The sequence below is a fragment of the Physeter macrocephalus genome, chromosome 10 (genome assembly GCF_002837175.3).
Source record: "Physeter macrocephalus isolate SW-GA chromosome 10, ASM283717v5, whole genome shotgun sequence".
Lineage (NCBI taxonomy): Eukaryota > Metazoa > Chordata > Mammalia > Artiodactyla > Physeteridae > Physeter > Physeter macrocephalus.
Window position 1 is genome coordinate 27,392,527 of NC_041223.1, and position 12,725 is coordinate 27,405,251.

The 12,725-nt window shown below is 36.6% G+C and overlaps 1 protein-coding gene across 4 annotated transcripts in view; it reads left to right on the forward strand.

Annotated features, from left to right (window-relative positions):
- The window catches only part of MAP3K5 (mitogen-activated protein kinase kinase kinase 5), a 232,293-nt gene that overhangs the window by 121,509 nt on the left and 98,059 nt on the right, over positions 1–12,725 (forward strand). For all 4 annotated transcript variants that reach the window (XM_028494405.2, XM_024122625.3, XM_028494403.2 and 1 more), the window contains one exon: positions 4,356–4,468. In XM_028494405.2, the coding sequence (XP_028350206.1) occupies positions 4,356–4,468 (113 nt within the window). The remainder of the gene's footprint in view (positions 1–4,355; positions 4,469–12,725) is intronic.

A 12,725-nucleotide genomic window follows, 5' to 3' on the forward strand; every position in this document is an offset into this window, starting at 1 on the left:
TTTTTGCCAATTTGATTACTATATGTCTCGGCATGTTTCTCCTTGGGTTTATCCTGTATGGGACTCTCTGCGCTTCCTGGACTTGGGTGGCTATTTCCTTTCCCATGTTAGGGAAGTTTTCGACTATAATCTCTTCAACCTTTTTCTCGGGTCCCTCCTCTCTCTGTTTTCCTTCTGAGACACCTATAATGGGAATGTTTTTGCGTTTAATGTTGTCCCAGAGGTCTCTTAGGCTGTCTTCATTTCTTTTCATTCTTTTTTCTTTATTCTGTTCCACAACAGTGATTTCCACCGTTCTGTCTTCCAGGTCACTTATCCGTTCTTCTGCCTCAGTTATTCAGCTATTGAAGTTTTCATTTCAGTTATTGTATTGTTCATCTCTGTTTGTTTCTTCTTTATTTCTTCTAGGTCTTTGTTAAATATTTCTTGCATCTTCTCGATCTTTGCCTCCATTCTTTTTCCGAGGTCCTGGATCATCTTCACTATCATTATTCTGAATGCTTTTTCTGGAAGGTTGCCTATCTCCACTTCATTTCATTGTTTTTCTGGGGTTTTTTCTTGTTCATTCATCTGGTACATAGCCCTCTGCCTTTTCATCTTGTCTATGTTTCTGTGAATGTGTTTTTTGTTCCACAGGCTGCAAGATTGTAGTTCTTCTTGCTTCTGCTGTCTGCCCTCTGGAGGATGAGACTATCTAGAGGCTTTTGCAAGTTTCCTGATGGGAGGGACTGGTTGTGGGTAGAGCTGACTGTTGCTCTGGTGGGCAGAGCTCAGTAAAACTTTAATCCGCTTGACTGCTGATGGTTGGGGCTGGGTTCCCTCCTTGTTGGTTGTTTGGCCTGAGGCGACCCAACACTGGAGCCTCCCTGGGCTCTTTGATGGGGCTAATGGCACACTCTGGGGGGGCTCACGCCAAGGAGTACTTCCCAGAACTTCTGCTGCCAGTGTTCTTGTCCCCACGGTGAGCCACAGCCACCCCCCCGCCTCTGCAGGAGTCCCTCCAACACTAGTAGGTAGGTCTGGTTCAGTCTCCCCTGGGGTCACTGCCCCTTCCCCTGGGTCCCGATGCACACACTACTTTGTGTGTGCCCTCCAAGCGTGGAGTCTCTGTTTCCCCCAGTCCTGTCAAAGTCCTACAGTCAAATCCCACTAACCTTCAAAGTCTGATTCTCTAGGAATTTCTCCTCCCGTAGCCGGAGCCCCAGGTTGGGGTACCTGACGTGGGGTTCAGAACGTTCACTCCAGTGGGTGGACTTCTGTGGTATAAGTGTTCTCCAGTCTGTGAGTCACCCACCCAGCAGTTATGGGATTTGATTTTACTGTGATTGTGCCCCTCCTACCATCTCATTGTGGCTTCTCCTTTGTCTTTGGATGTGGGGTATCTTTTTTGGTGAGTTCTCTGCCATCCTGGGTTTCAGTTTTATTTGACCCTGTCTATCTCTGTTTTGTTCCTGCTTCATGGATGTGACCGCCCTCAGCTTTTGATTGAGAGCCAAGCAGGGCTCTATCTTCTTATCCCTTAAATACTGTGGAAGATTTTATAACTGCCCTTTCGAGTTTTGAGTTAGACTCTTTGTTCTCTTATATTATACAGCTCCGGACTTTGCAGGAGATTGCCCTCTATTTGTTCCAGTCTCCTCCCTCAAGTAACACTTTACTCCTAAGTACTACTGGACTTCATATTTCACTGCCATTCCAGCCATACCTCATCCCCAACTGCCCATATAGCCAGCATTCAACAAATGTCCTGTGGAGAAAACCGGCTGCGCATTTGCGGTTCCTCCAGGTTTCACCCTGTCATGCCAGCCCATGCAACTATCGGGAAATCCACTTGTTTCTCTTTCCCTGGTAGAGTTTCAAATAGGTAGAGTTTCTCTGCTTATGCCAAGCGTATGCTTAATATTATGGTTGGAATCAGCAAATGCCCCTATAGTGACAAAAGCAATTCAGCTCTCCTTGGTAGGACACTTCCCTGTTCGGAATTTTATTTCAGTGATTTTGTTGTTGCTGTTGCTTCCATAGATCTCCAGTATCTATAAAAATATGTTTTTGATGTACATCCTTTTTCCCACCTAGTTGTTGTAGCAGGATTGATGGCGGCTCCCAAGTATACTATTACATCTTGCTTGGAAACTCAGATTTTCCCCTGACATTGATTATTCTTCTAATTTAAACAGTTACATAGCTTTCCAACATTCGGAATACATTTTATTCCATATTCCATTTTATAATATTGTGGGAAACTTAGGAAGTACTTTTTCATCTTGTAACAAATATTCTTGTAACCAAATTTCTGATTACATAGTTAATGTTTTTTCTTAGTATAAACCCATAGATATGGAAATCTTGTGTCAATAGGTATGCATTGCTTTTTTTAATATTTTACAATTTTTGATAGATATTGGCAAATTTCTGCCAAGAAATACTATACTAATGTACTTTTACAGTCTGTGAGAATTCCCACTTCCTTAAGACCTTCTCCTCAATACCCAGCTTATTGTTATGGAGTGCTGTGAGCCATCAACATCAAAAGTATAAATTATTAATTTATTGCATCTATATTTTGGTTAAAATATTTTTAAATGTATTATTTATGGTAACAGAAAAACAGATATAAGCCAAATTTTTCATTTTGGTTAGTTTGGCACATAGGAAGCACTTAGTCAATATTTATTGGTTGACTTGGTGTTATCTTGCTTTCTGCATCTTCCTTTGAATATGTTGAAGAGAACTATTCCATGTTCTTTTCTTTCAGGAGAAATGAAAGAATTTATTTGTTGAAAAATATTATGTATCTTGATATGAATTTGTAGAAACTATAAAGTATTGGTAGAAAGAAAGGTATTAACTCCTTTCTTCTCCTATATCTTTTTTTACTGGGACCTTCTACTTGCCTCTGAACAAACACAATGACCTTTGGGTCTTATATGAGTCTAAGACTTATAAATCATGTATTTCCTTGATATGACCTGCTTTGGATATCAGCAGTCTGGGTACATGCTTTTTCCATTTTAGATTTGGGAAACACCTGTACTTCTGGAGAGATAAAAATGCTTTTTAATCAGCAACAGTGATGCAGTTGGAAATATATTTTTCTTATTTCACATACATAACTATTCGAGCCAACTAGTTAAGATTAATACTTATTTGATTTTTGTTTCCTTTCAGAGACACTTCTTTTGCTTAAAAAGTAAGACCCTTAAAAAGGGCACATGATTCTCAATATTCAGAAAAGATGTACTTTTCTTTTCAAGTTTACCTTACCATTTTAAATTATGGAAAACTTCAAGTGTATATAAAAGCCAAGAATATACTTTAATGTACATTATTGTGCTGGCTGCCATTTTGTCAATTCCCATCCTTCAGTTTCACAGTTAATGATTTTAATAAGAATGCCTTTATCTTGGAATTTTAATGTGTTATTCCCTAGGTATCCTTTTTTTTGTATCATTAAATGGTTATTCATTAGGTATTTAGTCTTTATATTTTCCTTGATCTGATTTTTTTAAATAGCTATTTCATTTTTCATGTTTGGCTCAGTTTCTATTAGTCACTAGGGCATTTCTTTTAATTCTGTTCTTCTTCATGCTCTTAAATGAAATAATATTGAATATTGTTACCTGTTAAATGACGTATGTGAGGAGACCCTTGAATGGAACCTAGGAAGTGTTACCTTGAAAATACAGGGGATGTACAAACACTGAAATCTTTTCAAATGTTGAAACGTTTTTAAATGTTGATATTCAGTTTCATGCATATTCAGAAAAGTGTTCTCATTCTCTTTGAGCCAAAATTAGTATGCACAGGCACAATCTCTGTTTTCCTTAATTTCTTACTGCAATTGACATTCTTTATTGCATTTCTGTATCACTCTTATGGAAGTGATTGTCTCAGTATATTACCTAAATGATCTTCCTCATTGTTTTGTGTATATGTATATATATATATATATATATATATTTTTTTTGCTTTGTGTCTTTTTAAAGCTTTTAAAAACCACTTAAAAATATGTACAGGGTTCTTATCTTTAAATTTTCACTGTTTACACATGTTTGCGCACACACACGCTCTCTCACATTTCTGGAAGAGTTTGAAGAGAGGATTTTTTTAAAGACTGGAGATGCTATGATGAGGCTGAGTTAAGTGGGGGGAATGCCATGTTGCTGAGGGTGAGGGTATACAGTCACTTAAGCATTAAATCCTAATAGCACACTAGATTCTGGGGTGAAGGCCAGTGGAATATTTTTACTTGCTCAGGCCTTGGAGTTACGTAAACAGAAGCTATTGCAAACTCAAAGTTTCATGACTGAAAAAGTAAACTTGTACATTTGTGTGTGTGTTTTTTTTTCTTATAGGTTCAAAAAGGCATTTGAATCTGAGCCAACACTACAGTCAGGAATTAATTATGCGGTCCTCCTCCTGGCATCTGGGCACCAGTTTGAATCTTCCTTTGAGCTCCGAAAAGTTGGTAATTACAGCTTGACGTTTTCCATGGAAATCAAGAAACTGTACCCAACGATACAAAGAAAAGGAATCTTTGATAGATAGTCCCTTTGCTTTCTGTCCCATCTGACTTCCTAAAAAACAAATTGCATCTCCTTATTTAATGTTTCATATTGTTGTGCAAAATCCTGACATTGGTTTGTAATTCAGTTTTTAGTTTATTTTACCTGATATTTTAAATTCCAGCTCAAACTAATATTAAAAATATGGGCTCTGCATTCAGCCCTCAACTGCCAAATAAGGTAGTGTTTTGTGGAACATCAGGGAAGTTTCCTATTTTAGATTGATTTTGCTTTCCTGGGGCTGAAAGAAAGAAAGAGAGGGAGGAAGGAAACTGTGATATTTCCTGTTTCTGTTTCTTGTACACCTGCCCCTATGATTTCAGTTTTGTTGGAGGTGGAGCCTCCCAGGATGGAGCCTCCCGAAATGGCAGTCTTGGCAGTGACTGGTCTCCTCAGAGACAGTCTCTGAATTGTAGCCATTGATAGAATGGGCTTTTTTCCCTTTTATCACTGGACATTGTCTCATATGCTGACCCTTCTTTGGAATTTTTGAAGATTAGGATATCTCAGTGAACAAATTTTGTGTGATTTCCCAGGTTCTGGCTTTGATAACATTTTTTAAGGTTCTAGATATTGAATACTATCTAAGGTAATCAGATTTTGCTCTCTTTTGAGTGTCTAACCCCTCTCTTTCAGAGACCCTTTACAACTCTTGCAGGAGTTTTTACTACAGACATAGAAATAGTTTGCCATATTTTTCGTAGAGGAAAAAATTTGATCTTAGTTAAGCTATGAATTGTAGAAGAAACTTGTCCTTTAAGATTTTTTTTTTAATAAAGTGGGAGATTTTAATTTTTATTTATTTATTTATTTTTATTTATGGCTGTGTTGGGTCTTCGTTTCTGTGCGAGGGCTTTCTCTAGTTGTGGCAAGTGGGTGCCACTTCTTCATCGCGGTGTGCGGGCCTCTCACTATCGCGGCCTCTCTTGTTGTAGAGCACAGGCTCCAGACGCGCAGGCTCAGTAATTGTGGCTCACGGGCCTAGCCACTCTGCGGCATGTAGGATCTTCCCAGATCAGGGCTTGAACCCGTGTCCCCTGCATTGGCAGGCAGATTCTCAACCACTGCGCCACCAGGGAAGCCCCCCTTTAAGATTTTTAACTGGAGAAATGTTTTAATTTGTCATAAGAAAAAATGAGCCCTGGACTTTTTTTTACATTATTTGGGAAAGACTAATAAAATGGCCTTATATGATGTTCTGGGAAATTTTTGAGGCAAGTAAAGTTTGAGTATTAAGTACTTTTTAAAAGACTCAGACTAAAAGAATGATACAATGCTTGTTGCTGCTGGATTGCAATGATATTCAATGCACAAAGTTTTATTTGAAATAATATTTTTAGTTGAAAAATGAAATCAGAAAAATATACACTTTTCATAAAATATAATTTATTATAAATAATTATTTATTATAATTAAATTATAATTATAATAAAATTCTGCATCCAAGGTTATTTTAAAAACTCTACACAAGCCAAAACTCCTTATGCATCAGTGATCTAAAAATGATCTGTGGGCGTCCCTGGTGGCGCAGTGGTTGAGAGTCCGCCTGCCGATGCAGGGGACACGGGTTCGTGCCCCGGTCCGGGAATATCCCACATGCTGCGGGGTGGCTAGGCCCGTGAGCCATGGCGGCGGAGCCTGCGTGTCCGGAGCCCGTGCTCCACAACAGGGGAGGCCACAATAGTGAGAGGCCCGCGTACCACAAAAATATAAAAAATAATAAAATAAATAAAAATTTAAAAAAATAAAAATAAAAATGATTTGTATTGCTCTGTTCTTGAACTTGAGGTTGAAGCCTGCAGATCATCACAGAATTTGACACTGACTTGCATGTGTAGGTAGAGCAGTAGCATAGTGGTTTGAAATGTACCTATTCTAAATTCTCATTTTTAAGTTAAATGTAGATTAAGATGGTCAGTAGATCTTAAATGTTCTCACCACAAAAAAAGAAATGGAAATTATATACATGTTGGAGGTGTGAGCTAAGGCTACAGTATGATCATTTTGCCAGATATAAGTGTATCGAATCAACACATTGTACACCTTAAACTTACACAATGCTATGTCAGTTATACCTTTCAAAAGCTGGGGGAAAGAAAAAGGATGGTCAGCACTCTGAGGTTTGAGGAACTGTGATTAATGTAACTTTGTAAAGGAAACACACTTCAATTTTTTCCAAGAAGAGCTCATTCATAATACATGTTGAACAAGCATTTGAAAGCATATGAAGTTGAATTTTTAATTTTGGAAATTGCAAAACATACACAGACTTAAAATCTGACTTGACAATGAATTTTTAGTTCCCATAAGAGCTAAGTTTTAGGCTTCTAAAATACTGTGATATACACTCTAAATTATATGTCCTTAAAAACTAAAAGGCAGGCTTCCCTGGCGGCGCAGTGGTTGAGAGTCTGCCTGCCGATGCAGGGGACACGGGTTCGTGCCCGGGTCTGGGAAGATCCCACATGCCCCGGAGCAGCTGGGCCCGTGAGCCATGGCTGCTGAGCCTGTGCGTCTGGAGCCTGTGCTCCGCAAAGGGAGAGGTCACAACAGTGAGAGGCTCGCGTACCGCAAAAAAAACAAACAAAAAAAAAAACAACTAAAAGGCAAATTAAAACTCACTAATTTAGATTCCACTCAGTCACAAATTATGCTAATCAATATAGGTTGACCTAAAGTTAATATTTATATGGTAAAATAGTTAAAGGGATTTTCAAGGAAAACAGGTTGACTAAATAAATGAATATTTTAATATAATAATTTTATTACTTAATAGTATATAATAAAATACAAGATTAATAACATATTTGGCATATTTTAAAATACAGTTGCATTCTTTTTAATCAAACTTTTTAGTAATTTATATCTTCTCCCACTTTTTTTTATTATTGGTCCCCTGCAAATATACAAATTAATCTGAGTTCCTGAGTTCTGATAGTAATCAGACTTTAATTTATAAAATCTTTTCTTTAGATGTATTTTGAAATTTGATTTATTCATAAAAGATAAACAATTAAAGATTAAGATGTCATAAGATGATCACTAAATCTGAGGCTTTCCAAATATATTATCTTAACTTTAAGAACTCTAATGTAAGAACAGTTCTTAACTGTCATAATCTGTTGCCCAAAGACTCTTAATTCTAGTTGTGTATTTGTTTGAGGTTATGACTAATTGCTTCATGATCTGTGTTTTAATTTCCCAGTTTTTGAATAATCACTGATGTTTGGACTATTTAGAACTAGGATTTAAAAACACAGAACCACTTCTTACATCTTTATCCTTTTTTCAGCTTCACAAGCCTTAAAATTAATATTCAAACTTTAGCTAAATAAAAGATGATTCTCCCATCTTCTGTGGAGTTTTTCAACCATGAGACACTTTATGAGATGATGATGTAATAAAAGAACAGTGTAATTGAAATTGAGACAAACCACTATTTGAATCTTATTTTCAGGGAGCTATTAAAATAAAATTTGTATTACTGAATATAAAAATCCACGAGTCTAACAGGATGATCAAGAAAAAGAAATCAAAACTAAGACAAAACACGTCACCAACCACAAAACAACTCACTTGCCATCTATGGAAGTGACCAAATTCTTAGAAAATTGAAAATTATAAGGAAAAACATTCAGTACTTTCCCTTCCTTTTAAAGGGATACTATAGTTCATCCAGTTGAGGAGGTAAAGCTCTTCTTAAGACATGCGACATACTAACTGTATATTCTTCAGGAGAATGTGTTCTTCAAACGAATCCTAGCTAATAAAGTAGAAGGAATGATAAAGTTGATAATGCTAGTGATATTAAAATAATGATTCTGACAAGGATCATCAATTCGAGCTAAAACCATGAAGATGCTTATTTTTTTAAATTTTCATTTGCCATATTTACATGATACCAAAGCTCACCCACAGATTGCTTGTTAATCACAAAGGAACAAACGTTCCCATACAATTCATTGTATATATCCCCTCCAGGGATCCAGCTGTCAGTGATCCAACCAGCATCCTTAATGGTGGGATGGCTGGATGTGTGCCACCTGATATGGTGAATGTGAAATAAGCAGCATCTCCTATGAAACAGTCTTGCCAAAAACGTTTAACCCGAATCTTAAGATCTAACAATGGGTTAATAGGAATCACATTGACTATAAAAATAAGTCAGACAACACCAGGAGGTGCCATCAGACAGATCCAGAATGTGAAGACCTTCTACAAGACTCCCCTCCTGGTCTCTTCAAAAAGTCAATGTTATGGAAAAAAGTGGGGGTGGATTGGTTAGGTTAAAAGAGATTTAGAGACATAAAAAAACAAATGCAATTAATGATTCTTGTTTGGATTCTGGTTTGGAGGGGGGAAGCTATAGGAGATATTTGGGGAAGAATTGGGGAATTTGAATCAGGACTAGATATTAGATAATATGAGGGACTTATTATATTGTTAGGTGCGATAATCAAAAGGGATATGTAGGAGAATTTTTAAAGGTATATGATGCAGTATTAAAGGGTGAAATGTCATGATATCTGTAATTTAATTTGAAGTGGTTCAGCAAAAATATTCAGGGAAATGAAGCAATAGTAAAAGGTTAGCAGTCATTGAAAATGTGGTCATTCATTGTAGTATTTTTTCTGCTTTCATGTATACTTGGAATTCTTCACAATGGAAAGTTAAAATGAAAAGAAGCTAATCTCCACCAGGGCTGTGTGACCTTCAACAAGTTGCTCAACATCTCTCAGCTTTTTTTTTTTCCTCATTACAAAAGGGATATAATCTCTAACTCATTGTGGTGTTGTTTGGATTTGCAGTGTGCCATGAATAGTGCTAGGCATGTAATGAGTGTTCCATGGAGGCTCCATTTCCTACCTTTCTTTGTTAAAACAGCCTTGAATCTAATAGCAACTGCAAGATGTAAAAACTATGATAGAAACTAAAGTATTAAAAAATCTTCAATTCTTAGAAGTCAACCAGTTCTAATTAGAGCATTGTCAACATTTAAATCGCCTAAACAGATGACTGAATCAAAGAACTGGTATTTAAAACAGCAATGACATACTGTTAATTCCTTATAAATTTAGCCAAACTTTCTTTTTTTTTTATCCATTTTATACACATCAGTGTACACATGTCAATCCCAATCGCCCAATTCATCACACCACAACCCCCAACGCCCCGCCGCTTTCCCGCCTTGGTGTCCATACGTTTGTTCTCTAAATCTGTGTCTCAATTTCTGCCCTGCAAACCGGTTCATCTGTACCATTTTTCTAGGTTCCACATATATGCGTTAATATACGATATTTGCATCTGTCGTTGGACACTTAGGTTGCTTCCATCACCTGGCTATTGTAAATAGTGCTGCAATGAACATTGGGGTGCATGTGTCTTTTTGAATTATGGTTTTCTCTGGGTACATGCCCAGTAGTGGGATTGCTGGGTCATATGGTAATTCTATTTTTAGTTTTTTAAGGAACCTCCATACTGTTCTCCATAGTGGCTGTATCAATTTATGTTCCTTCCAACAGTGCAAGAGGGTTCCATGTTTCCACACCCTCTCCAGCATTTGTTGTTTGTAGATTTTCTGATGATGCCCATTCTAACTGGTGTGAGGTGGTACCTCATTATACTTTTGATTGGTATTTCTCTAATAATTAGTGATGTTGAGCAGCTTTTCATGTGCTTCTTGGCCATCTGTATGTCCTCTTTGGAGAAATGTCTATTTAGGTCTTCTGCCCATTTTTTTGATTGGGTTGTTTGTTTTTTTAATATTGAGCTGCATGAACTGTTTATATACTTTGGAGATTAATCCTTTGTCCGTTGATTCGTTTGCAAATATTTTTTCTCATTCTGAGGATTGTCTTTTCGTCTTGTTTGTAGTTTCTTTTGCTTTGCAAAAGCTTTGAAGTTTCATTAGGTCCCATTTGTTTATTTTTGTTTTTATTTCCATTACTTTAGGACGTGGATCAAAAAAGATCTTGCTGTGATTTTTGTCAAACAGTGTACTTCCTATGTTTTCCTCTAAGAGTTTTATAGTGTCCAGTCTTACATTCAGGTCTCTAATCCATTTTGAGTTTATTTTTGTGTATGGTGTTAGGGAGTGTTCTAATTTCATTCTTTGACATGTAGCTGTCCAGTTTTCCCAGCACCACTTATTGAAGAGACTTTCTTTTCTCCATTGTATATCCTTGCCTCCCTTGTCATAGATTAGTTGACCATAGGTGCGTGGGTTTATCTCTGGGCTTTCTATCCTGTTCCATTGATCTATATTTCTGTTTTTGTGCCCGTACCATACTGTCTTGATGACTATAGCTTTGTAGTATATCTGAAGTCAGGGAGTCTGATTCCTGCAGCTCCGTTTTTTTCCCTCAAGACTGCTTTGGCTGTTTGGGGTCTTTTTTGTCTCCATACAAATTTAAAGATTTTTTTGTTCTAGTTCTGTAAAAAATGCCATTGGTAATTTGATAGGGATTGCATTGAATCTGTGGATTGCTTCGGGTAGTAAAGTCATTTTCACAATATTGATTCTTCTAATCCAAGAACATGGTATATCTCTCCATCTGTTGGTATCATCTTTAATTTCTTTCATCAGTGTTTATAGTTTTCTGAGTACAGGTCTTTTGTCTCCCTTGGTAGGTTTATTCCTAGGTATTTTATCCTTTTTGTTGCAGTGGTACATGGGAGTGTTTCCTTAATTTCTCTTTCAGATTTTTCATCATTAGTGTATAGGAATGCAAGAGATTCTGTGCATTAATTTTGTATCCTGCAACTTTACCAAGTTCATTGATTAGCTCTAGTAGTTTTCTGGTGGCATCTTTAGGATTCTCTATGTATACTATCATGTCATCTGCAAAGAGTAACTGTTTTACTTTTTCTTTTCCAATCTGTATTCCTTTTATTTCTTTTTCTTCTCTGATTGCCCTGGCTAGGACTTCCAAAACTATGTTGAATAATAGTAGTGAAAGTGAACATCCTTGCCTTGTTGCTGATCTTAGAAGAAATGCTTTCAGTTTTTCACCTTTGAGAATGATGTTTGCTGTGGATTTGTCATATATGGCTTTTATTATGTTGAGGTAGGTTCCCTCTATGCCCACTTTCTGGATAGTTTTTATCAAAAATGGGTGTTGATTTTGTCAAAAGCTTTTTCTGCATCTATTGAGATGATCATATGGTTTTTATTCTTCAGTTTGTTAATATGCTGTATCACATTGATTGATTTGCATATATTGAAGAATTCCTGCATCCCTAGGTTAAATCCCACTTTATTGGGAGTTTTTTGATTACTGATTCAATTTCATTACTGGTAATTGGTCTGTTCATATTTTCTATTTCTTCCTGGTTCAGTCTTTGAAGGTTATACGTTTTTACGAGTTTGTCCATTTCTTCTAGGTTGTCCATTTTATTGGCATAGAGTTGCTTCTAGTAGTCTCTTAGGAAGCTTTGTATTTCTGTGGTGTCTGTTGTAGCTACTCCTTTCTTATTTTTAATTTTATTGATTTGAGTCCTTTCCCACTTTTTCTTGATGAGTCTGGCTAATGGTTTATCAATTTTGTTTATTGCTTCTTGAGATAGGCTTGTATAGCTATAAACTTCCTTCTTAGAACTGCTTTTGCTGCATCCCATAGGTTTTGGATCGTCGTGTTTTCATTATCATTTGTCTCTAGGTGTTTTTTGATTTCCTCTTTGATTTCTTCAGTAATCTCTTGGTTATTTAGTAATGTTTTGTTTATCCTCCCTGTGTTTGTGTTATTTTACGTTTTTTTCCCTGTAATTGATTTCTAATCTCATAGCATTGTGGTCAGAAAAGATGCTTGATATAATTTCAGTTTTCTTAAATTTACTGAGGCTTGATTTGTGACCCAAGATTTGATCTATTCTGGCGAATGTTCCATGCGCAATTGAGAAGAAAGTGTAACCTGCTGTTTTTAGGAATGTCCTATAAATATCAGTTAAATCTATCTAGTCTGTTGTGTCATTTAAAGCTTGTGTTTCCTTATTAATTTTCTGTTTGGATGATCTGTCCATTGGTGTAAGTGTGGTGTTCAAGTCCCCCACTATTATTGTGTTACTGTCAATTTCCTCTTTTATAGGTGTTAGCAGTTGCCTTATGTATTGAGGTGCTCCTATGTTGGGTGCATGTATATTTATAATTGTTATATCTTCTTC